Source organism: Mixophyes fleayi, chromosome 4 (assembly GCF_038048845.1).
Source record: "Mixophyes fleayi isolate aMixFle1 chromosome 4, aMixFle1.hap1, whole genome shotgun sequence".
In the NCBI taxonomy this organism is placed as follows: domain Eukaryota; kingdom Metazoa; phylum Chordata; class Amphibia; order Anura; family Limnodynastidae; genus Mixophyes; species Mixophyes fleayi.
Genome location: NC_134405.1, coordinates 326,141,341 through 326,167,593, shown reverse-complemented (window position 1 = coordinate 326,167,593; position 26,253 = coordinate 326,141,341). Strand labels below are relative to the sequence as shown.

The window sequence follows — 26,253 nt, the reverse complement described above, 5'->3', positions numbered from 1 at the left end:
CAGGCACCGGGGAAAAGCTGAACGTTAATTACGCTCCGTGCGACTCCACTGTAATCAGCATTTGTGTAAATTGCTGCTGATGTTTCTTCTCTTTATACATGCAAGATATGTAGAAGATGCTTTGTGCTTTACCGATCGGTACAGCCAGGAACGTGGTCTGTTTGAAGCTTTCTTCAGCTTTTGAAGGAGTTTGCTGTTTTTTCTGGAGTAGTTTGTAATACAAATGTTAATGTTTGTAATTAGGCTTTGGGCCTAGATAACGTTTTCTGGTTGCCTAGAAACTAGTCGCCCTATATTTCGGTGACTCTCATACCCGCCTGTAGTCCTGAATTTTGCCAGTGGGATGGGGCGTGACCTCATCGTGGGCATGATTTGGGCAGACTGATTTGAGACATTGGCGTAAATTGTCCCACTCTTCCAATATGGAAATACTGCTAGGTATGGACTTGGCATATTAATTCTCTAATTCAGTCAGTGGCAACCTGATACACGTTAAGGAATATACATGCAGGCCTTCTAACCTTCAAGTCAAGAGGGCAGCACGGTGGCTCAGTGGTTACCACTTCTGCCTCACAGTGCTGGGGTCATGAGTTCAATTGCCGACCATGGCCTTATCTGTGTGTAGTTTGTATGTTCTCCCCGTGTTTGCGTGGGTTTCCTCCGGGTGCTCCCGTTTCCTCACACACTCCAAAAACATACTGGTAGGTTAATTGCCTGCTATCAAAATTACCCTAGTCTCTCTCGCTCACTCGCTCTCCCGTTCCCGCTCGCTCTCCCGTTCCCGCTCGCTCGCTCTCTCGTTCCCGCTCGCTCTCGTTCCCGCTCGCTCGCTCTCTCTTTCCCGCTCTCTCGCTCGCTCTCGTTCTCTCTCGCTCTCGCTCGCTCTCGCTCGTTCTCGTTCTCTCTCGCTCTCTTTCTCTCTCGCTCTTTCTCTCTCGCTCTCGTTCTCTCTCGTTCTCTCTCGCTCTCGTTCTCTCTCGCTCTCGTTCTCCCGCGCTCTCATTCTCCCTCGCTCTCGTTCTCCCTCGCTCTCGTTCTCCCTCGCTCTCTCTCGCTCTCGTTCTCTCTCGTTCTCTCTCGCTCGCTCTCGTTCTCTCTCGCTCGCTCTCGTTCTCTCTCGCTCGCTCTCGTTCTCTCTCGCTCGCTCTCGTTCTCTCTCGCTCGCTCTCTCGTCCTCTCGCTCGCTCTCTCGTCCGCTCGCTCGCTCGCTCGCTCTCTCGTCCTCTCGCCCGCTCTCTCGTCCGCTTGCTCTCTCGTCCTCTCGCTTGCTCTCGCGCTCTCGTTCGTGCTCTCGTTCTCGTTCTCTCGCTCTCTCTCTCACGTTCTCTGTACAGCGCTACGAAATCAGTGGCGTTATATAAATAAATGTTGATGAAGTCGAGATGTACGTACAGCTCCCCTAACCTTCGAAAAAGAGATGTGCGTTACCCATATGGGCGGATTTACTAACACTTCTAAACCGGAAAAGTGGAGATGTTGCCCTTAGATTCTAGTTATCATTCTTCTAGTACATGCTAGAATCTGGTTGCTATGGGCGACACCTCCACTTTTACTTTTTAGAAAGTTTAGTAAATCTGCCCCTAATATCAGTAATAAGTTAAAACTAGGGTTTATTAAAGTAAGAGCTGCATAGCTGTAATAACCTATCAGCAGACAATATAATGTAAGATAAACCATAAAAATTTAATAATAATGTGTAAAATGCTGGAAAAAAACAGCACTGCCCTAGAAGACCTGCAGGGAATAAGTTTTATAGGGCGACGTATTCATTCCCCAGACACCCTAATTTACCTGCACTTCTATGGACATTATAACGTCACTACTTTTTAGTTAGTTTTGAAGTTATTACTCGTCGATTATAACAATTATTATAATCCCGGTATTATTGTTACCTGTGTTTTGCCTTTAGAGTACTTGTCACGGTCAAACAGATGCTTTTAAAGAACCATTGTCCTACTTGACGTGATCACTGAGGCCTCAGTCAGAATCGAATGGGGAAGTTTTTAATCTCCCTTCAACCACAGCTTGTGTCACAGACACTGAAACCCGCGTGTACAGCACAGGATGAGGAAGTGGCCCCCACAATGGTGTAAGTCAGTTCATCACTCTCATTTCCTAGATCTTGCAGCAATGTCATGTAGCTGAGCGTTCAGTGAGGACAGATTACTGGGTTATAAAGGCCGCTGTCCGTTAAGGCTTCGGATTGACGTGAACTCTCTGGCAGGTGAGTTGGAAGCTTTTGGTTAAGTTTGAAGGATGGATGTTCTGTGTTTAAATGTCATACATTGCTTTGGGAGGTACACGAACCACGGTACGGCAGCAATGCTTCCCATATTGGGGTATATTTATTAAACTGCAGGTTTTTATAAAAGTGGAGATGTTGCCTATAGCAACCAATCGGATTCTAGCTTTCATTTATTTAGTACTTTCTACAAAATGACAGCTAGAATCTGATTGGTTGCTATAGGCAACATCCTCACTGTTTTTCAAACCTGCAGCTTAGTAAATCTAGCCCATTGTCTTAAATGTCTATTGTGGGGCGAAATGTGGGTTTAGCAATGACATGTCCAGGTTAATAATAGCTGTAATCCCTTCTCTCCGTGCTGAATTGATCCAGCGATCTTTGCAATACTTAGGAGGTGGATTTACTAAAGCTTCTAAAATGGAAAAGTGGAGCTGTTGCCTATAGCAACCAATCGGATCCTAGCCATCATTTATCTAGTACATTATAGAAAATGTCCATAGCAGCCAATCAGATTCTAGCGATCCTATGCTAGAATGTAGTAGATATGTGATAGCTGCAATCTGATTGGTTGCTATGGGCAACACCTCCACTGTTCCTTTTTAGAAGCTTTGATAATCACTACAACGTACACCCTGCTTTCCTGGCCTGTCCTAATTTGACCCTCATGTTTCGTATAACTCCTGACAGTAAAGGGTCATTAGGACAGGGTTTACTTGAAGTGAGAATATTTGGAAAAAAAAATTATCAAAACTTTTCTTTATTTTGTTTTTATATACATTTTTAGGCATTTTTGTACCATTTTCATACCTACCTCAACTCTCTGCTGACCATTTACATTTCACTGCCAGGGAAGGTTGTGATGGTAGATTCAACTGATACGGTTAAGAAAGGGTTAGACAAATTTTTAGCGGAAAAGTGTATCCAGGGATATGACCGTTAATTAAAATGAAGGATAGTAGTGGATATAGGGTAAAATAGGATTGTAATATTGGGTCTGGGGGGGATTTTTCCCGATTTGAAACAGATTAACGGTTGGTTCATCTGGATCGATTTCAAACATAAGTGAGGGATCGCAGGAGATCCAAAATAGGTTGAACTTGATGGACTGGTGTCTTTTTTTTTTTTTGAACCTCATCAACTGTGTAGAATATCTTGGTCTGCAAAACCATATTTTGTTTTTTTGCAAGTTAGTTGCATATTTCGGTGCATCAAAGCCCATAATCTGCAGCCATCTACCCCCCCCCCCATCTACTAATCCATCTAATTTGCCAAATCCGCATTTCACTGCACAAATCTATGCTTCGTTCTGCAAAGAATAGTACTATAGTCCATATATTCACTGTATTCACCTGGTAACGGCACTTGTGCTGCATTTTCGCTTCTTAAATTAGTTTCTGTGTTTTGATGCCCCCAAATGAATCCCCGAGTTCGTCGCCAGTTCTTTACTGTTCATCGCAGCATGATAGAAGCTGGACGTTTCCACCACTGTACCCCAATGTCTATCTACACCCACGACAGACTGCGTCTTCTACCTAAATCTTAAGGTCCCCGTACATACTTCTATTTCCCCGCACAGTTAGGTTGTTATGGACCCAATTGGACATTTGTATGAACTGCTTGTATGAGCCTATAAAACACTGTTACCAATCAAAATCTGATTGGGATCATTCAGATACCGTCTGGAATGATTGGACCATGGATACGACTGTCCGTGCGCGCAGTCACTGCAGACTTAGCGCTGTGTGATCCCACCCCCCCGCTCGGCCAGGACGGCTGACGGATCTTTCAGATTTGGTGACATGTATATGTATATGTGGGTGTATAGTGAAATATGACAATCCTGTTGATATATGTGACTCAGTTCTTATATTCTCCAACAGTACAAATGGATCCAGTAACACAATCCGGAGACTCCCTGGAGATGATATTTGATGCAGAAATCCAAGGTAACACACAATCCATCTTAATCGTGGTCAGGGAGATTCAACTGGTCGTCTCCTCTTTAAACTGTAGCATAAAAAAATAAACTTTTATCAGCCATTTAATGAACACTGTGTGTGTATTTGTCATATTTTAGTAAAGATGGCCTTTTGCTGCCTATGTACAATCTCTGACAGTGTCAAATATGAAAAAACTACCCATATATTACCCTGGCTATCTGGTATAAAAATCCCTAGTTGTTGTTAACCTATGCATGCATAACTCTGACGAGGTGTAATCCCTGCAAATATATGTTTGTTTATGTATGTATCTATATTTGTATGTATACGGCAGTGTATGTTTGTATGTCCCAGTTTGTACATGTTAGTATTACACGTGTGATTTTTCTGTGTACATTCATGTCTACCCTCCCACCTGTGTTGGAGACCCTCACACATTTGTCCCAGGCATAGGGGTGGCAGTACATGCAGAATAAAGTGATCTGATATCCCATTGCCGGTAGATTTGTGTAGCTTGCAGGAGGGATTACAAGCCCCAGCGTCTGTACTATGTTCAGTTTTTCTGTGCCGATCACTTGCAGTAACTGAAAACGTTACCTGTTTGTAGGTGACGTCCAAAAGATTTTGCAGCCCAGCACGGAGAATAATGCAAAATTTCAAGAACTGAAACAGGTATGTTAAATAACTTGGTCTATATGGGATAGATATACTGTATATGGGCAATGATATATTGTATTTTCCAGTGTTTGCAGACAGTGGTTGAACCAGGTGTTTTGGTGCTTAAAGTAAAGATGACAAATCGTATCCATACCATCTAACCGACCTGATTTTCCAAGGACAGAGATGGCCATGGGTAGCTCTGTGACGGTGGTGGTGGGTGTACCCAATGATGTGACTCCATACAGACCTATCCACTGAAGAGCGATGGTGCAATTTGAGTCACCATGCTGAAGTTGGTGTGGCTCAATTACGCAAATTGCATCAGCATGCCGCAGTGGGTGGAGCTAGATGAATAGAATTGTGGCATCACACCGAGTCCTGGCCACCACTTCACTGTCTGGCCCGTCTTCAGGGAGATTGTCAGGGTCTATCGGGAGTCTAGGAGATCAACCACTATTTTGGAAATCTCCCGGACGTTCCTCAGAGGGCAGCAAATATGATTAAAATACTCATAATGGACATACCCCTCCTTCCCAAAGATGTGTTGCGCTATATTGAGCTGCCTCTTTTGCTTACCCCTTGTCCCAACCTTTGTATCAGAACCAGGTGTTTTTGACTCAAGGTAAAGATTCCCAGCTGCACTTCTGTCCCCTCAGAACGACTTACCACAATCTTATTGAACCACCATTTTTTTCATTCGGTGCGCTAGATACTCAGAAATTAACCTGAAAGAAAGTGCAGAACCAACGAATATCCAGGTCTTCTGCAGCAAGATAGATATTGGGTGTCATACTTGTACCCAAAGCAGATGCCTCCTCTGCCTATCCCATATCCCAGTCCACTCTGGAGTGTGCTAGTATCAGATTTTCAGGCTCGCTTTTTCCCGAAAATCGAACCTACCCCGAACATCGCCATTTCCTCGGATCTGAATAGAGGTAAAACGTCATTGTTGCTTCGTCGGATCTCGCGGGTTTTGGATTACTTAAGTACCTCCCTCCCCAAGAGATCCAGCGTCATTGCTCACACAGAAACAGGGGTAGCAGTGTTCTTGTCACTCTCCAGTGACATTGCTCAGTGCCATTGCCCATACAGAAATAGCAGTGTTCTTGTCACTTGACAAAAATTGACTGGAAATTAATGTTGTTGAGGTTAATAATAATGTAGGAACAAAAAAAAAAGCCAAATTAAGTGGGTTTTTTTTTGTTTTTTTTTAGCGCTTAAAAAAAGAGAAAAAAAAATACAGACCCAAAACACGTAGTTAATACAGATCCAAAACCAAAACACCGGAGTCAGTGACCATCCCTAACTGCAATAGTATACTGTATGGGGTGTGCTTATTGATCAGTGGTAGTCAGTTTCACGGTACTGACTACCCCGACAGAGAAGACAACGGCATGAGGAGTCCGATTCAATAGTACACCGACCTGGGGAAAAAAACTACTTACCGGAATCAACGTCGCGGTTGGGGGTGACGTCATTTTCTCCAGACGGCAACAGAGCGAGTCGTGATATGAAGTAATCTGCATTCCAGTAAGTAGTTTTTTTCCCCAGGTCGGTGTACTATTAAATCGGACTCTTCATGCCGTTGTCTTCTCTCGGGGTAGTCAGTACCGTTAATAGGTAGTACACCCTTATTGATATCCTCCTGAACGGTTCAATTAAGCCAAAATATATATATATATATTTTAATGTGCTAAATTGTTTGTGAACCTCAAAATGTCCAAAATCTGAGAGTCGGGTCCCATTTTTGGGAGCGTACTTCATGTAGTAGGAAGCCTTTAGACACCCACACAATGGCCCCATGTAATAATCCGAAGTCCCGTCACTCTTGTGATCCATTTTAGCCATGAATTGGGTTAAACCGATCGGAGGTCGGACTTTTGATGTCCCACTTACACCTATGCGCCTCTTTGCCCTTCTGCACAGTAGGTTGCAGAGGTATCACTCGGATGCAGAGCAGAAGCACCTCGACGTGGACGGATCACCCGTTTCCACCCACTATGCCTTGTGATGATCTCCAGAAAGGTTACTTGGATCACAAAGCCTGAATAAGAGATCATCACCATCATCATCATCTATTTATATAGCGCTTCTATTTCCGCAGCGCTGTACAGAGAACTCATTCACATCAGTCCCTGCCCCATTGGAGCTTACAGTCTAAATTCCCTACTATAGACACACAGTCACACACAGACAGAGAGGGAGACAGACAGACAGAGCCAAGGGTCAATTTTTGATTGCAACCAATTAACCTACCAGTATGTCTTTGGAGTGTGGGAGGAAACCGGAGCACCCGGAGGAAACCCACGCAAACACGGAGAGAACATACAAACTCCACACAGATAAGGCCATGGTCAGGAATCGAACTCATTACCCCAGTGCTGTGAGGCAGAAGTGCTAACCACTAGGCCACTGTGCTGAATATAAAAGTCCTTCAGTGTTTTTCTGATTCACCCCGGATTACAATGAAAGACCAGGGAAAGAATCACATTTCCTTGGTTATTTGATGGGTATGAGGCTCGGGAGACAGAACCAATGTGCTAATTTACATGTCATTATCCAGAGTTCTGCTCTGCCATTTAATCAGTATGTAATGTAATGACTGGAATGTAAATATATTCATAGCATTTTATCGAGCTTATTATTAAAAACTTATGAACCTTTTATACTCTCGCAAATGGCTTGGTGTGAAAAGCAATATATTCGCTATGACCTTTTGTCGTACAATTGGACACATGGTTTGTTGGTTTCTGTTCCTGTGGATTTTGTTATGTTTTAAATTAAGATTGAAAATGGAGCTTTTTCACATCCGAAGCTGCTGTAATTGCTGTCATCTCGAATAGAGTTATTGGGCTTAACCCCCTTTGAGACAACGTGCCCTCTCTCTTCAGAGCCAACACATGCTACCTCATCTATATAGAAAATAAGATTATAGAGAATGTTTGTATCCAAACCACGATTTATGGAGGCTTGGAAGAGAGAGATGAATGGGACTAGGGAAAAAGGACTGGCCAAAAATCTTTAAAGCCATGCGTGTTTGTTCAATAAGTACCTCTGTAATAGAATCTCCAAATATATAAAGTCTCAGCATTTAAATAACACCGCCAAGGTACTGATCTCTGTTCATTGGAGATCACCCATCCCTTGTTCTAAGAATGGCTTGGTCGGATACACTTTTACATTTCGATTTGTGCCGTATCACTCGTTCCGATGGATCGATGCTCAAAGGAAGCCAGAAGCAGGTGCATATAGCGGATGAACATGGTCCCCAGCACCAGCAAACCACTTGTGATTGGCTGTTTTGCAAGTGCTCTGCTTACACTGATTGGTGATTTATTGATCGCTTGTGCGTTTAAGCAATAATTTTTTTTCTCTAATTTCTGCTGTATCAGAGATATTTTAGCATTTTTTTTGATGCCCAATAGTGAATGCAAATAAAATAAATTGTTAAAAACAAGTGGGGTGTATGTTTTGGGGCTAGATTTACTGAAGGTGGCGATATACAGTGCCACGTGTGCATCATAAATAATTTCTGCCCCCCATTAGCACTCAAATTGTATTGCCCCCTTAATATAATCCTATTGACCCCATAATATAATACAATTATTATAGGTCCCTTTTAAAATAATGAAATATAAAATTTGCCCAATAAGTTAATTGTAAATTAATTTGACCTCTTATTCAATAAATAATGATAGACCCCATAATTCATAAGTCACTAGTGTCTCTTCTTATGTTCTCAATGGAAAGATGGATGAAAGAGCATGTTTGAGCTAAGTAGCCAATCAGAAGCAGGTATTACAAAAACCTGTCTCTTTGATCCTGGCAGTTTTGACTAAATTGACGGTTTAGCGGTTTCTAATCCGCCACACATCGCCAGGCGTTTAACATCCCAGCCTCAAACCACCCTATAGTAAATGCGGGTCAGCGATGTGTGCCGGGTTAAAACCGCCACCAAACGCCATTCTTAGTAAATCTATCTAACGCCTGCATCCCACAATACCACTGTGAGGTCACCGGGTATTCATTAATCACCAATTAAGTGCAATACAGAAATCTAAATAAAATTACGTATCAAAATCATGTGAAACCAAACACAAGAATGATAAAAGGAGTTACATCTAATAATAAAACATTTACACGCATTAAGTAAAGTATATTCCTCCCATTAGAGGGGAGATCCTAGTTGTTAAATACATGGAACTACCCAATGAATTCTAAATCACTCTTTGTTTCAAAGCAAAACATGTTTAAATGTATAGAAAAATAAGCAATATAGGCGTTAAGTGACAACAACCAACATGGGATCTGTGCAAACAAACTAGATGAATAATTAATATTGTAACATACAGTAATCTGCTTCTTGGCCTTATATACTTATTTGCAAGAGCAATGCCTAGAATACGAAACAAAAAACAGAAGCTCCACACACAGTGTATCAAAACATACTGGGCCTGATTCATTTAAGAAAGTAAAGCAAAAGAAAATGAGTAACTTTGCACCTTGGCAAAACCATGTTGCATTGGAGGGGGAGGTAAATTTAAAATATGGGGACAGATTTCTAGGTGGGGTAGAGCATGTCCCAGATCAACTTTAAATGTCAGTGTAAATATATAGAGCTATCAAGTATTTGTGTCCTACATGACAAAACAGCCAGTATTTATTTTATGCAATATAAGAGAGTGTCCTATCTGCGCTCCTATAAGATGGGGGAAGGGAGTAGGGAATGCAGCCCAATTCGCTTGGAAGTACCTACTAAACTTCCAAAATTGCAGTAAAGATAATACAGAGGGTTGGAATAAGGCGCAAAAAGGGAGGTAATTGAATGAGAAGGTTTCTGAGTATCACAACATCAATAAACATGCGTCAGTATCAACATAAAAAGCATAACAGAATGGTCCATAGTCACAATAAACGCTATTAATCCAAAAGCGCAGTCTCTAGATCCTCTGAATAAAGTTCCAGGTAATCGCTCGGTGTATCCTCATATATTTTCCCAGGATCTACCATATATTTCATACATATGCGGGAGACAAAAAGGACAAAAAGTGCCCCAATAGTGTAGTATTCCAATATAAAATATTTATTTCACAACGATTAAAATTCACTTACATTTAGTAAGGGTTTCAATGCACATCAAGGTATCTTTTATCACGCAGAGAAGTTTCTGTTAGTAAGCTGCAGCGTGGTCAGATCTCCGCAGCAACTTCCGGGTATGGTTGTCCCAGTAACCAATCTCAACACTCACTGGAACCCTACGCATTTCGCCTCTGGGACTTCGTCAGGGTATTTATTTTATGTAAAACATAAACTAATTTGCACCCCGTGCATCGTAACATGGTTTTGTCCAGGAGAAAACTTACTCTTTTTTTAAAAAATTACTTTCCTTAAAGAATCGGGCCCATATCAATAGTGATAGATGTAATGTGTATAGCTGCGTATATATAATATACAGAATTTGATGGGCTTATCTGATACATATATGGGATGAATAGAGAATCTTCCATATTGTAGTGATGAATCGCAATAGGAACTGGAACTCTGAGTACAATATAGTGTAGTATGTTCCATTTTTAGAACCCATTAAACTTATATCTTATAAATATATGCGTACCAGATCAGGCTCTCTTCAAAACATATATAAAATATATATTTTAGCCCATGTATGCATCAGATAAGCCCTTCAAATTGTGTATATTGGATCGCGGTTATATCGCATTATATCTATCACTATTGATATAATGTTTTGATACACTGTGTGGCGCTTCTATTTTTTGTTTTGTATATCTAAGTGTGTGTATATATATATATATGTATGTGTGTGTGTGTGTATGTGTATATATATATATATATATATATATATATATATATATATATATATATATATATATATATATATATACATACATACACAATGTGTTATGCACGTTTTGTCGCTATCCAATAACGACTGTCGAATCTCGATTTGTGTTTCCAACGCACAAATATTTATTCTCAAAACGTAGCAGAATAATTCAAGTGAAATAATAATAAGTACAGCAGTTACTTATCGCAGGCGCTCTGGATCCAGTGAACAGTCATTCAGATCTGAAGTCTGTGGTCAAGATGACAACACTACATGGAAAGCTCCTGCCTATATGCAAACAGAAATACAGTAAAACAATGCAGATGGTGTGGCTTGCTTCTATTGGTCCAGGCTTCAGGAAGGTCCAGGGGGTTGCAGATCATAGGCTAGTTCAAACTAAAGAATCCAAAGGTGGGGGTTATCTCTCCAGGGGATGTGCTCCGTTCTTCCCGCCAAGACTCTAATTACAACTAGTCCATTAGCATTTTATAGTCAGCATCATATTAAAGGTTTATTCCCTAACATCAATAACTAGTGTATGCAATGTGTGATCTCTTCGCCGAATGCACTGAACAGCTGCTGATGTAAAGGGGATTAATATGATACTAGACATGACATATTTCCTTTAACCTGTACCATATGTATTACTAATATGCATATAACTTATAATATTACACATAAACACTACTATATTTCGACATAAATAACTATGTGTTGCGACTAGAATTAATGTCTACTATTTACAAAGATGCGTATTGGTGCGAATGTGTGTAAATGTGTAAAAACCGCTATTGCCACGTGTTACGGCTGCGTACGCCCTTCCACACCGTAGCGTGCAATATGCATCTTTTTAGACAAAGACAACCAAGTTTGCTCGATATTAATTGAAATGACTTTATCCAATTTGCTGACTTCGACTATATATATATATATATATATATATATAAGTTAACCCGTGCATGATACTCATGCATTCTAGTCAAATCAAGCTGCTTAAGGTGTTAAAAAGGTTCTTGTCATGCATTTGGGCCATAGCCCAGACCTCAACTACCAACCACTCCCCACTGTCACCCCCGGCAACCACCAACCACTCCCAACTGTCACTTCTCCTTCAAGAAATATATATATATATATTTTTAAAATCTTTATAAACACTTTTAACAATTAACAAATTAAATTAACAAATTAAAAACATCTTATTATACCAAATTTCAGCCCTTTCTGAATTTTTTTCCCCACACACACTAAGAATTTAGTAGGTCAGTGTATAACTCCGCCCAGCAGGTGGCGCTGCAGCTTGGTTTTATTTTTTGCACACACAGACAGACTAACACACGCCACTAGACATTTATATTATAGATATATATAGCATATTATATCTTTATTCACTCTTAAATGTGTTTATTATATTTATATGGCATTTGTATAAAATATGCTGCTTTTATCTTGTTTCTCAGTTCCTTCTTGAATGGATCAACAAAGAGTTAAAGCAGGAACACATCGTGGTGAAGAGCTTGGAAGAGGATCTATTTGATGGTTTAATTCTTCATCACCTTTTACGTAAAATATCTATTTTTACTCCCTCTTATAATCTGTCAGCAATCAAGGGCTCAAGCTGTTATAGATTTACTGCAGGACTTGGATGACATTGCTATCTCTAGATTGTTTATCATATAGAATTCAAACTCCGCTATGTGTACGATGTGCTCTACTTTTCTTAACGGCGGAGATATCCTTTTATTTATAACTTTCTTCTAGGTGTTTGGGAGTATGGATATTTTCCTTGGGTCCACCAAGATTGGGGGGGGGGGGGGGGGCGTCCAATTAAACGTCTTGGTAATGGTGTCCTAAAAATCACTTTGTTTTAAAGACGGGGTCTTGACCTTATGAGATTCATAACTACAGTTGTCTGAAGATATCCTTGGAGAGAATATTTAATGCAATGGAAAGCTTTAGCCTTAATCCAAACAGTTCTAATGGGAACCTAAATCTAGTTCCAAAACAGCTCTGATCTTTGTTCCCCTAAGCATATTAGAAGCCCTCACGCAGCCGTATTTGGACAGTTGACATTTTTTGTCTTCTGATTCTCTCTTGAGATATGGTTGCCTCCCATGTTTTATAAAGGATTTTGGGACCCACCAAAATGTTCTTTAAACTGGTCTCATTTGTGTCTTAATCCAGACCTGTCTAGAAAATGTAGTTGCTGAGACATTTCCCCTTGTTTTGGGATAGTTAGAAAATAATATTTATACCTGAGAAGTTAATTGTTGGCATTTGCTATAAGCAGAGTAGCATGTCCTTCACTACGTCTACACCTGCATATCTGACTGTAACACTAATATATATATTGATCAGTCACAACATTAACACCACTGACATCATCTCGTTACAATGGCACCTGTCAAGGGTTGGGATATATTAGGCAGCGAGTGAATGCTAAGTTCTTGAAGTTGATGTGTTGGAAGCTGGAAAAATGGGCAAGCGTAAGGATCTGGGTGACTTTGACCAGGGTCAAATTGAGATGACTGGATCAGAGCATCTCAAAATGACAGGTCTTGTGGTGTGTTCCCGGTACGCAGTGGTTAGTACCTACCAAGAGTGGTTCAAGGAAGGACAACCAGTTAACAGGCAACAGGGTCTTCTGTGCACAGAACTCATTGATGCGCATGGGGAGTGAAGGCTAGCCTGTCTGGTCCAATCCCACAGAGAGCTACTGTAGCATAAGTTGTTAAAAAAGGTAATGCTGGCTTTGATAGAAAGGTGTCGGAACACACAGGCATCGGAGTTTGTTGCGTATGCGTCTATGTGGCTGCAGGTCGGTCAGAGTGCCCATGCTGACCCCTGTCCACTGCTGAAAGTGCCTACAATGGGCAGATCAGGACCATGGAGCAATGGAAGAAGGTGGACTGGTCTGATGAATCACATTTTCTTTTACATCATGCGGACGGCCGGGGGCATTGTTTACTTGGGTAAGAGATGGCACCAGGATTCACTGGGGGAAGAAGGCAAGCTGGCGGACGCAGTGTGATGGTCTGGGCAATGTTCTGCTGGGAAACCTTGGGTCCTGGCATTCATGTGGCTGTTACTTTGACAATACCCTCTACCTAAACATTGTTGCAGACCAAGTACACCCCTTCGTGACAACGGTATTCCCTGATGGCAGTGCCCTCTTTCAGCAGGATAATGCGCCCGGCCACACTGCAGAAATTGTTCAGCAATTGTTTGAGGAACATGGCAAGCAGTTCAAGGTGTTTACTTGGCCTCCAAATTCCCCAGATCTCAATCCAATCGAGCACCACCATGCAAATTACAGAACTTAAAAGATCTACTGCTAACGTCTTGGTGCCAGATACCACAGGACACCTTCAGAGATCTTGTGGAGTCCATGCCTCAAGGGTCAGAGCTGTTTTGGTGGCACGGTTGAGGCCTACACAATAGTAGGCAGGTGGTTTTAATGTCATAACTGACATATATATATATATATATATATATATATATATATATATATATATATCCTGGCCCTACTGTAACACTTTTACTTGTACTGCTGCAATACTTATTTTGATATCGCTATTGCAGGATAACTAGTCCCCTTAGCATCTGTTTCTCTGTGCTGTATAAATTAACACCTGCTCTAAGAATATGTTTAAAATACAGTAAAAATGTATCTAGTCACATATTCTGGGATCTAGTACCAAAGATCTCTCTATATTGCTATAGTTCCATCTTCATCAGACTTTGTAATAACAATGAGACACAGACATGATACTGATTTTTCCTCCATAAACGTGCACTAGACATCACAGCTTACGGCCTGACAGCTATATACTGTATCTTCTCTTAGTTTGGGACCCCAGCAGTGTTTTGTAGAGTGCTGAAACATCTTGTGCTATATACATAAAGCCAAATGCCGCGTATCTCCTTAATTATTAAATGGGAGTTTGTGCAAATTGTGTTTCTCCAAATCAAAGAGCAAGGAAGACATCAACAATGTACAAACCAATGAATTCACTACAGTGTACTGAGAACAATGTTCTGTTTAATATTTAATTCCTCATTCGTTGTCATTTGCAGAAAAAATTGGACAGATCAAATTAGACGTGGAAGAAATCACTCTCACAGCCAGCAACCAGAGACGGAAGCTGGGGGTGATACTGGCGGCTGTGTCCGAATGTCTGGAACTGGAGGAGAGTCAGCTGAAGTGGAACATGAGCTGTATGTACCGGATAATCGCAATGCTATAGTCTTTATGTATATATCTGTATATAAGCAGGGGACTAACATTTGGGGGTGCAGGATTGTGGCGGCCACGGGCCTGGAGTTGAGGGATGCTCGTCGGTCACCACTCCTTCATCCGAGGCCCCGGTCTTCTGAGGTACAATCCTCTGCTTTATTGAGAGCAATGCGGGGGTCCGAGAAGCAAGAACATCATAACTGGGCGCCTACCCAAATTTTGCTATGGGGTACAGTGATTCACCCTTCTGCCCCGATCTGTAGGGCTGGTGCCTTCAAGAGCTGACCTTAGTCACCACATCTGGGGGTTGCGTACAGTCATGGACTCCACAGATATAGTCTAGGACCAGCAGTATAAAGAAAGTTCACACCTCTATTCTGATTGGCTAGAAGTAAAACTGTATTAACTAAGGAGATAATCTAGACCGCTCCTGTTCTCAGGGACCTGGGTTTCCAATAGGCTGACTACGTACTGTGCTCGCAGTGAATGTCGGGCGTGATGACGTCATCACGTCCAACATTCACTGCGAGTGCAGCACGGAAGAGGGGACAAGGGAGAGAGCCGGGTCGTCCTGCCTCGGGCCCCCGGGCACCTGCCCATCGTGCCATGGTAGCGCTCCTTCATGTTTCTGCTCCGCTATACAGTTCTGATATTAATGGAAACAAAATGAGTGACAGATTGCTGTGACCCTTTTAAAAAGTAGAGCTGAGCTTTGAAAACATGGGAACATAAACATTGGTGGGGAGGGGGGGGGGCAGATTTGAAATGAAGGACGAGGTTTTACCTGCTGCGTGTTAGCCTGGTGTGAAAAGCCAGGGGGGCGCTACTAGCTTATTAGCCTATGGCGGCACAAAATGTTAATCAGTCCCTGCCTCTTCTGTTTCATATGTCTCCTGTGGGTCCATTTTGGATTTTCTGGGAAAGAGATGATGGAAAAAGCTCCACGATTCCGCAAGTGCTCTGTCTTAGAGAACTTATAGTGGGTCTAAAGCCGAATATAGGTTATCGTTATAGCGCCCCCTCAGGTGAGGCTGAGATTGCAAAACTGATTTAAGTAGTAAAAAGACCCCTTTTATCATGTTCATATAAATCAATCATCATCAGCTATTTATATAGCGCCACTAATTACGCAGTGCTGTACAGAGGACTCACTCACATTAGTCCCTGCCCCATCGGAGCTTACAGTCTAAATTCCCTAATATACACACACACAGACTGAGACAGACTAGGGTCAATTTTGATAGCAGCCAATTAACCTACCAGTATGTTTTTGGAGTGTGGGAGGAAACTGAAGCACCTGGAGGAAATCCACGCAAACACGGGGAGAACATACAAACTCTGCACAGATAAGGTCATGGTCGGGAATCAAACTCATGATCCCAGTGCTGTGAGGCAGAAGTGCTAACCACTAGGCCACTGAATAGGATTAAGGTTTAAAATAAATGCTTTCATTTTTTAATTGTAGTCCCAATGTATTTCTGGACAGATTGTGAGACATTCCCATATGTACTAGATCGAAATGTGAACAATCAGACACCTCCAACCATGACATTTACTAGCAGAAAGTTGCCCCACCACTATTACAGGGTGATTTTCATTCTCTGACTGCAGGAAAAACATCCTAAATGGAATAAAGGTAAACTCACATATTTTATAATGTCTTCTCTTTAAGGCAATTGTTGCTTCAAGTACCGCAGGCCATAAATATTGTACATTAAATTGTTTCAGAAATAAACAGCGGACAGAAGATGTAATTCTGTCTATATCTTGGGTTTTATAACACATAGTGGCGGATGTTTAAATAAATAATAGGCTGTCTCCTTGCCTCCCAGGCTATATTTCTAATTCAGTATTTTAAGGACCATTAACCACGTCTAAGACAAACGCTGTTTGCAGAAAATAGACAATCGTCTATATAATTCATAAGTGACCCGGTTGAAACCGTTTGGCTGCTGAGGGTGGGTTTAGATGTGTACAAGAGGGAGGATGGGAGGCAACGTAACTGAGGAAACTTCAGCAGTAACAAATCATAGCAGGTGAATGGTTTCCAATGGAAGGAAGTAGTACTGTGCAGTGTTTGAGGAGGTACAGACATGCGTGTTATATGAAGGTCTGTCCCTCTCTCCCGGAATGTTCGGGAGACTCATAAGTTTCTGATAATCGTCTTAGACCCCTGGCAGTGTAGATCTCACCCAGACTCTGCCACGATGATGTAAAGTCCTCATCAAGGTGCTGCCCCCCGCTACACAGTGACGTGATGTTGCAAATTGCGTTGTTAGTGCCCTCCATGCAATTGTCTCGTGGCCCTCACCTCTGAGGGCCAAAAAGTAGGATGCTTCTAGGTACACTTGCACACAGTGCTTGAAGGAGCTCTGCATGGAGGTTGTTCCAAACATCTTGGAGAACTAACCACAGATCTTCGGTGGATGTAGATCAAATCCTTCTGTCTCTTCATGTAATCCCAGGGAGACTCGATGATACTGAGATCAGGGCTTTGTGGGGGACATATCATCACTTCCAGGACTCCTTGTTCTTCTTTACGATGAAGATAGTTCTTAATGACATTGGCTGTATGTTTGGGGTCCTTGTCCTGCTGCAGTATAAGCTGGAGCCAATCAGACGCCTCCCTGATGGTATTACATGATGGATAAGTACCTGCCTGTATTTCTCAGCATTGAGGACACCATTAATCCGAACCAAATCCCCCAACTCCATTTGCTGAAATGCAGCCCCAAACTTGCAAGGAACCTCCACCTGCAGACACTCATTATGGTACCGCTCTCCAGCCTTCATCTGAGGCCCCCAGCTAGTTCCTGCATTGTCAGGTGTCTTTGTAATAACTGGTAACACTTGTTTATAATACCTACTGATATCTTATTACAGATAGGAGGCTCTTTCTTTGATTAAATGTATTGTTTTTATTTATTAAATAGATTCAGGGTAATGGTCGGCCCTTTTGAAGGGTAGAGGGACGCACAAGTGTGGCCCCTGAAGCCTATCAGGTTGCCTACCAATGGTTTAGGGTGTACGTGTGTGAATTGGAAACTTTGCGTTGAATGTTACAATATGTGCCTTTGTATTAGATCAGCTTGTATTTTATGTTTAGTCTCTCGTTAATTTGATATTCATGTGATACTCCTAGGGTACTCCACGGAGTTCAGTAAAAGTATGGAAACATTTACAGATATATTAGTGAATGTGATTTTTTTTCATATGAGCAATTAGGTGGTTCTTTAAAAAAAAATATGCCATCCCTGATAGCCCCGTAGTGTGAGAGAGGCCTGTATTGTTATGGAACAATGGCATGTAGCAACAATGGTTTGGCAGCCTTCACCCAATGTGCGCTGGCAGATCCAGGATAGTAGAAATGATTGTGACTCTAGAATGAGCGGTGTAAGAACAAGCAAATTTCAGATCAACAGATGGCTCACTTCACCCAGTAATGTGAACACTATGCAACCACATCACAGGGACTGCAAGAAAAGAGCCTGGGATATTATACAATAGAACTCCGGATAATTATAGTTTCCCTGACAACCGTGCAGTCTTTACGTCAGCTAAGAGCAAATTTAAACTCAGAAATATTGTGAAAGAACGACAGAAATATCAGCCTTCCAGCTAAACAAATATAAATACAGAGTACAAATGGTACTTCTCGCAGTGGCTGTACAGGCTTTTCATTTAACATCATAATATAACGTGCCGGACAGCAGGTGTGGGCGGGAATGGCGTTCCTACAACATATTATGTGCAGGTTAACGATTCCGTATGAGTGAGGGTCTGTTTTACGGAGTTACTCATTCCACTCATTGCAAACCGTACGAAAATGTGGAAGAGTGCTAGCAGTTGGTGGAAAAGGTGCTGATTGGCTGAGCTGTGGCGTCCTGACGTCATCCAGAACATCTTTAGTAACTACATTATATTCCTCTGACATGGAGAAGCAGCCAGTAGCTTCTTACATGTGAAGCTGCAGCTCATCCGTGTTAGTTACACTGGGAGTGGCACGTGGTTATGATGTCACAACCAAGCACCATGCTACCATTCTGAGTAGGCCGAGGATGGCTCCCGCCTTCCATGCTGTATGTGAACTTGGGAGGTTTACTTACAGCAGCGATCTGCCCTCTGTCATATTTTCAGTCCTTTTGGACATGGACACTCCCCCAATGACATCATACCCTTCTCCTAGTGATGTAACGCCTGTCAGTAGGCCACACCCCCTAGTCATTGCTTTGTTAGAGCATTCTCATATCTCAGTAAGACTGACAGGACTGCTCTGGGGAAGAGAAGAGAAACAATGGAAAATTTACTGAATAGTGAGCTCTGCAAGTAAACTTTTTATTACCATCATATAATCTAGAAGTCCTATAACAATCTTTGTGTGCACAACAGATGTTTTAGCACAAGTTTAGAGGACTAGAGACCTTATAGGCCAAGTTATCTTTAGATTTGCTGTAACTCAGAGCAACCAATCAGATGCTTAGTTTCATTTTCTAAACTGCACTAGAAAGTTTGTTTTTCTGGGTAACGGCACAATTTTGTGCACCAGTTTCCATAAATGTCATCACTAAAGGTTTTATTTTATCATTAGAGATGAGCGCACTCGGATTTCTGAAATCCGAGCCCACCCGAACGTTGCGGATCCGAGACAGATCCGGGTATTCCCGCCAATTGCAAAACTGAAACCGAGGCTCTGAGTCATAATCCCGCTGTGTGATCTCGCGATACTCGTATTCTATAAATTCCCCGCTAGCCGCCGCCATCTTCACTCGGGCATTAATCAGGGTAGAGGGAAGGTGTGTTAGGTGGTCCTCTGTCCTGCTATATCTCGTGCTGTTCAGTTCTGTGCTGTGCTGTGCTGTGCTCAGTCCAGTGGTGCTGTGTCCTGTGCTCTGTCCTTCTGAGTTCAGTGGTGCTGCTGGGTCCTGTGCTGTGTCCTGTTCAGTCCAGTGGTGCTGTTTCCTGTGCTCTGTCCTTCTGAGTTCAGTGGTGCTGCTGGGTCCTGTTCAGTCCAGTGGTGCTGTGTCCTGTGCTCTGTGCTTCTAAGGGCATTGTTATTTCCCCATTATTCCCAAATTATATAAAAATTTCAAAAATAGTTCTAAAAAAAATTACAAAAAAAGTAATTATAAAAAAAAAAAATAGCCTAAAACAATCCTGCAGTATAAGTCCATTGGTACTGCTATATTACAAAGTTCACTGATTCAGCAGTATAAGTCCATTGGTACTGCAATATTACAAAGTTCACTCATTCTGCAGTATAAGTCTATTGGTACTGCAATATTACAAAGTTCACTGATTCTGCAGTATAAGTCCAGTGGTACTGCAATATTACAAAGTTCACTGATTCAGCAGTATAAGTCCATTGTTGTTACTGCCATATTACAAATTTCACTGATTCTGCAGTATAAGTCCAGTGGTACTGCTGTATAACTCCAGTCCAGTGGTATTCTCCTGTGCCGCATATAATTTTTAAAGGCTTTGCCGAGTGTGTGTGGCTTAGGGGTACACTCTCTTGTGCTACATATAATGCAGAACAAAAATTTGGAGGATAAAGTAGGGAAAGATCAAGACCCACTTCCTCCTAATGCTGAAGCTGCTGTTACTAGTCATGACATAGACAATGAAATGCCATCAACGTTGTCTGGCAAGCCCGATGCCCAATCTCCTAGTACAGGGCATGTAAAATCCAAAAAGCCCAAGTTCAGTAAAAGTAGCAAAAAGAGAAACTTAAAATCATCTGAGGAGAAACGTAAAGTTGTCAATATGCCATTTACGACACGGAGTGGCAAGGAACGGCTTAGGCCCTGGCCCGTGTTCATGACTAGTGGTTCAGCTTCACCCAAGGATCTTAGCCCTACTCCTCCTCCCCCGCCCCTACAAAAAATTGAAGAGAGTTATGCTGTCAGCAACAAAACAGCAAACAACTCTGCCTTCTAAAGAGAAATTATCACAAATCCCCAAGGCGAGTCCAAGGGTGTTGGTGGTTGTCAAGCCTGACCTTCCCATCACTGTACGGGAAGAGGTGGCTCGGGAGGAGGCTATTGATGATGTAGCTGGCGCTGTGGAGGAACTTGATGATGAGGATGCTGATGTGGTTATTGTAAATGAGGCACCAGGGGGGGAAACAGCTGATGTCCATGGGATTAAAAAGCCCATTGTCATGCCTGGTCAGAAGACCAAAAAATGCACCTCTTTGGTCTGGAGTTATTTTTATCCAAATCTGGCCAACCAATGTATGGCCATTTGTAGCTTATGTAAAGCTCATATAAGCAGGGGTAAGGATCTTGCCCACCTAGGGACATCCTCCCTTATACATCACCTGAATAACCTTCATAGTTCAGTGGTTAGTTCAGGAACTGGGGCTAGGACCGTCATCAGTACAGGGACACCTAAATCCCTTGGTCCTGTTGGATACACACCAGCAACACCCTCCTCGTCAACTTCCTCCACGATCTCCATCAGATTCAGTCCTGCAGCCAAAGTCACCAGCCAGACTGAGTCCTCTTCAATACGGGATTCATCCGAGGAATCCTGCAGCGGTACGCCTACTACTGCCACTGCTGCTGTTGCTGCTGTTAGTCGGTCATCTTCCCAGAGGGGAAGTCGTAAGACCGCTACGTCTTTCACAAAACAATTGACCGTCCAACAGTCGTTTGCCATGACCACAAAATACGATAGTAGTCACCCTATTGCAAAGCGTATAACTGCGACTGTAACTGCTATGTTGGTGTTAGACGTGCGCCTGGTGTCCACCATCAGTGGAGTGGGATTTAGAGGGTTGATGGAGGTATTGTGTCCCCGGTACCAAATCCCATTGAGATTCCACTTCACTAGGCAGGCGATACCAAAGATGTACAGAGAAGTACGAGCAAGTGTCCTCAGTGCTCTTAAAAATGCGGTTGTACCCACTGTCCACTTAACCACGGACATGTAGACAAGTGGTTCAGGGCAAACGAAGGACTATATGACTGTGACAGCCCACTGGATAGATGCATCGCCTTCCGCAGCAACAGCAGCAGCTGCATCAGTAGCAGCATCTACACAACGGCTGCTCGTGCAAAGGCAGGCAACATTGTGTATTACAGGCTTTAATAAGAGGCACAACGCTGACAACATATTAGAGAAACTGAGGGAAATTATCTCCCAGTGGCTTACCCCACTTAGACTGTCCTGGGGATTTGTGGTGTCAGACAATGCCAGTAACATTGTGCGGGCATTAAATATGGGCAATTTCCAGCACGTCCCATGTTTTGCACACACTGTAAATTTGGTGGTGGAGCATTACCTCAAGAGTGACAGGGGTGTGCAGGAGATGCTTGCGGTGGTGCGCAAAATTGCTGGACACTTTCGGCATTCTGCCAGTGCCTACCGCAGACTGGAGCACCATCAAAAAAGTCTGAAACTGCCCTGCCATCACCTCAAACAAGAGGTTGTAACGCGCTGGAACTCCACCCTCTATATGCTGCAGAGGATGGAGGAGCAGCAAAAGGCCATTCAAGCCTACACAGCCACCTACGAAATAGGCAAAGGAGTGGGGATGCGCCTGAGTCAAGCGCACTGGAGACTGATTTCCGTGTTGTGCAAGGTTCTGCAGCCATTTGAACTTGCCACACGAGAAGTCAGTTCCGACACTGCCAGCTTGAGTCAGGTCATTCCCCTTATCAGGCTTTTGCAGAAGCAGCTGGAGAAAGTGAGGGAGGAGCTGGTACACCATTTCGATTCCACCAAGCATGTAGCTCTTGTGGATGAAGCCCTTCGTACGCTTTGCCAGGATCCGAGGGTGGTCACTCTTTTAAAGTCAGAGGAATACATTCTGGCCACCGTTCTCGATCCTCGGTTTAAAGCGTATGTTGTGTCTCTGTTTCCGGCGGACACAAGTCTACAGCGGTGCAAAGACCTGCTGGTCAGGAGATTGTCCTCTGAAGAGGACCGTGACATGCCAACAGCTCCACCTTCATTTTCTTCCACACCTGTGGCTGCGGGGAAAAAGCTCAGTTTTCCTAAAAGAGCCGCTGGCGGGGATGCTGATAACATCTGGTCCGGACTGAAGGACCTGCCAACCATTGCAGACATGTCTACTGTCGCTGCATTGGATGCTGTCACAATAGAAAAAATGGTGGAGGATTATTTTGCTGACACCATCCAAATACACATGTCAGACAGTCCATATTGTTACTGGCAGGAAAAAAAGGCAGTTTGGAAGCCCCTGTACAAACTGGCTCTATTTTACCTGAGTTGTCCCCCCTCCAGTGTGTACTCGGAAAGAGTTTTTAGTGCAGCGGGTAACCTGGTCAGTGAGCGGCGAAGGAGGTTGCTTCCTCAGAACGTTGAAAAAATGATGTTCATAAAAATGAATTATCAATTACTCAATCAAGTACAGCACTGGCCTCCAGATACTACAGAGGGACCTGTGGTTGTGGAGTCCAGCGGAGACGAATTGATAATGTGTGAGGATGAGGAAGTACACACTGAAGGGGGCGAGGAATCTGAGGATGAGGACGACATCTTGCCTCAGTAGAGCCAGTTGAGTTTGTACAGGGAGAGATGAGCACAAAGTAAAACAAAATTAAAACCAATTAAACAAATTAAACCAAAAGTTAAATGCCCAGTCATAATAAAAAAAAAGAGGTATTGACGTCCTCGAACTACTGTACTGTTTATAACTTAGAAACACTACACTGGAAAGCTTGAGCCTTTAAATGAAAAAGTCACTCTTCATTGCACGAATATTTGCAACAGGGACAGTTTTTTGTTTAACAAAGTCAACAAATAACACTTCGACCCTGTCTGTCTTTCACATACTTGATGGGATCTCAATGATGAATGCTCAGTACCATGGTCATCTAAAACAAGAGGTATTGACGTGCTCGAACTACTGTAGGGTTTATAACTTAGAAACACTACACTTGAAAGTCGGAGGAGGTATTGTGGCCCCTGTACCAAATTGGGTACCGGGACCACTCCACTAAGCAGTCCAGAAAGCTACCTCGGTAAAACGTTTTGGACTAAAAACAATATTGTGAGGTGTTCAGAATAGACTGGAAATTAGTGGAAATGATTGTTATTGAATGTTATTGAGGTTAATAATAGCGTAGGAGTGAAAATAAACAAAAAAACCTTGATTTTAACACTTTTTATGCTTTTTTCAAAATAAATCCGAATCCAAAACCTTAAATCCGAACCAAAACCTTTCGTCAGGTGTTTTGTGAAACAAATCCGAACCCAAAACCTCAAGCAAATCTGAACCCAAAACACAAAACACGAGACACCAAAAGTGGCCGGTGCACATCCCTATTTATCATACTGGATTAAATAGTAAAGTATTAGCACTCAATATTGTCTCAACTGTTAATTACAATGTAATTAGGCCAAGTTAGGTGATAATATTACAGTGATAGCATGAAGGTTAAAACAAAAACATTTAATATTGCATACAATCAATAATAAAATGAATGTCCACTATTGCTTGTGAATGGCAATATAGCACTGCAGAACCGATGGTAAGTGGTCAAACAGCCATGGTCTGCGAGTCCAAGTGTATAGGAACAGTGCAGGCTACTGCAGTGAGCCCTGTTGCAGAGATGGTATGTCCTTTTGTATAGCCCAAACAAGTTGCCGGATACAAGCGAGGAACAACAGGGTCCAAATAAACAGTCTTAAGACCAACCTCATACAGTCCAGCATACAGATAGTCTATTTAATCCAGACTTTTTAAAGGGACAGGATATTCCCTTTTAGTAATAGCTGCTCTTGTCTTTACATAAAGTTGAGCGCTACTTATATCTATTTTATTTATTTTATCATACTGAATTATATTTGTTTATCCCAAATAGTGATACACAACAAGGACCTTCTGGCCACCCTGCACCTGCTTGTTGCCCTAGCAAACCACTTTCAGCCCGACCTACCTCTACCTTCCAATGTTTCTGTAGAAGTGATCGTGGTGGAGGTAATCATGAATTTACTTCTATTATATGAATGTATACAGTGTTAGTTCTGTACAATTAGCTATACTATGCATGTCAACCTGGATCTGGAGGAGACTTGCACAATTTGCCTGAATCTACGGTCTCCAGACTGACCTCTTTAATCACTTGGGTCGAGAGCAGGTCAAAGAAGGGTTGAGGGAAGCTCCTCACCATTATCGCTGACACTACAGAAGCTCTATATAATTGGGTGCTCCTTCCAGGTCATGGAGATGGTGTCGGCCTTTTGGCTGAATGTAGCTCCACTTCCTAACTGCTGATCACTATGAGCCTATTGGTTCATAGCAATCCGTTTCTTGGCCAACAGTGAACTCTGATTGGCTATAGAAGTTCAGTGCAGGAGTCAACATGGAAGGAAGGAATACCTCTGAGCCTTCAGGGACTAAATTTTATATGGCATTGTGGGTCACCAGGAACTAGATTCTATGGGGCACACTGGATCATCAGGATTTGACAATACATGGGCACATTGCTCCACCAGAGTCTGGGCAATATATGGGCGCCATGTTCCAGCAGGGCCTGATCAATATGTGGATACACAGTTGTGATTCTATAGAGCACACTGGGCCTTCAAGGGCTAGATTCTATAGGGCACACTGGGCCACCAGGAACTAGATTCTATAGGGCACACTGGGCCACCAGGAACTATATTCTATAGGGCACAATGGGCCTTCAAGGGCTAGATTCTATAGGGCACACTGGACCACCAGGGACTAGATTTTATAGGGCACACTGGGCCACCAGGAACTATATTATATAGGGCACACTGGGCCACCAGGAACTAGATTCTATAGGGCACACTGGGCCACCAGGGACTATATTGTATAGAGCACTCTGGGTCACCAGGAACTAGATTGTATAGAGCACACTGGGTCACCAGGAACTAGATTCTATGGGGCACACTGGATCATCAGGATTTGACAATACATGGGCACATTGCTCCACCAGAGTCTGGGCAATATATTGGTGCCATGTTCCAGCAGGGCCTGATCAATATGTGGATACACAGTTGTGATTCTATAGAGCACACTGGGCCTTCAAGGGCTAGATTTTATAGAGCACACTGGGTCACCAGGAACTAGATTCTATAGGGCACACTGGATCATCAGGACTTGGCAATACATGGGCGCATTGCTCCACCAGGGTCTGGGCAATATATGGGCGCCATGATCCAGCCTGGGCAATATGTGGATACACTGTTATACAAAGTTATGGCACTCTGGGCCACCAGGGACCAGATTCTATAAGGCACACTGGGCCACCAGGGACTATATTCTATGGGGCACACTGGATCATCAGGACTTGGCAATATATGGGTGTCATGATCCAGCTGGGCCTGGGCA

The 26,253-nt window shown here is 42.7% G+C and overlaps 1 protein-coding gene across 1 annotated transcript in view; it reads left to right on the top strand.

Moving 5' to 3' along the window:
- The first annotated feature begins 2,050 nt into the window (after positions 1-2,050).
- Positions 2,051-26,253, top strand: part of PARVG (parvin gamma) — a 40,885-nt gene continuing 16,682 nt past the window's right edge. The window contains exons 1-6 of the mRNA XM_075210264.1: positions 2,051-2,224; positions 4,126-4,191; positions 4,793-4,857; positions 12,148-12,250; positions 14,765-14,905; positions 24,758-24,873. Of these exons, the coding sequence (XP_075066365.1) occupies positions 4,131-4,191; positions 4,793-4,857; positions 12,148-12,250; positions 14,765-14,905; positions 24,758-24,873 (486 nt within the window). The 5' untranslated portion in view covers positions 2,051-2,224; positions 4,126-4,130. The remainder of the gene's footprint in view (positions 2,225-4,125; positions 4,192-4,792; positions 4,858-12,147; positions 12,251-14,764; positions 14,906-24,757; positions 24,874-26,253) is intronic.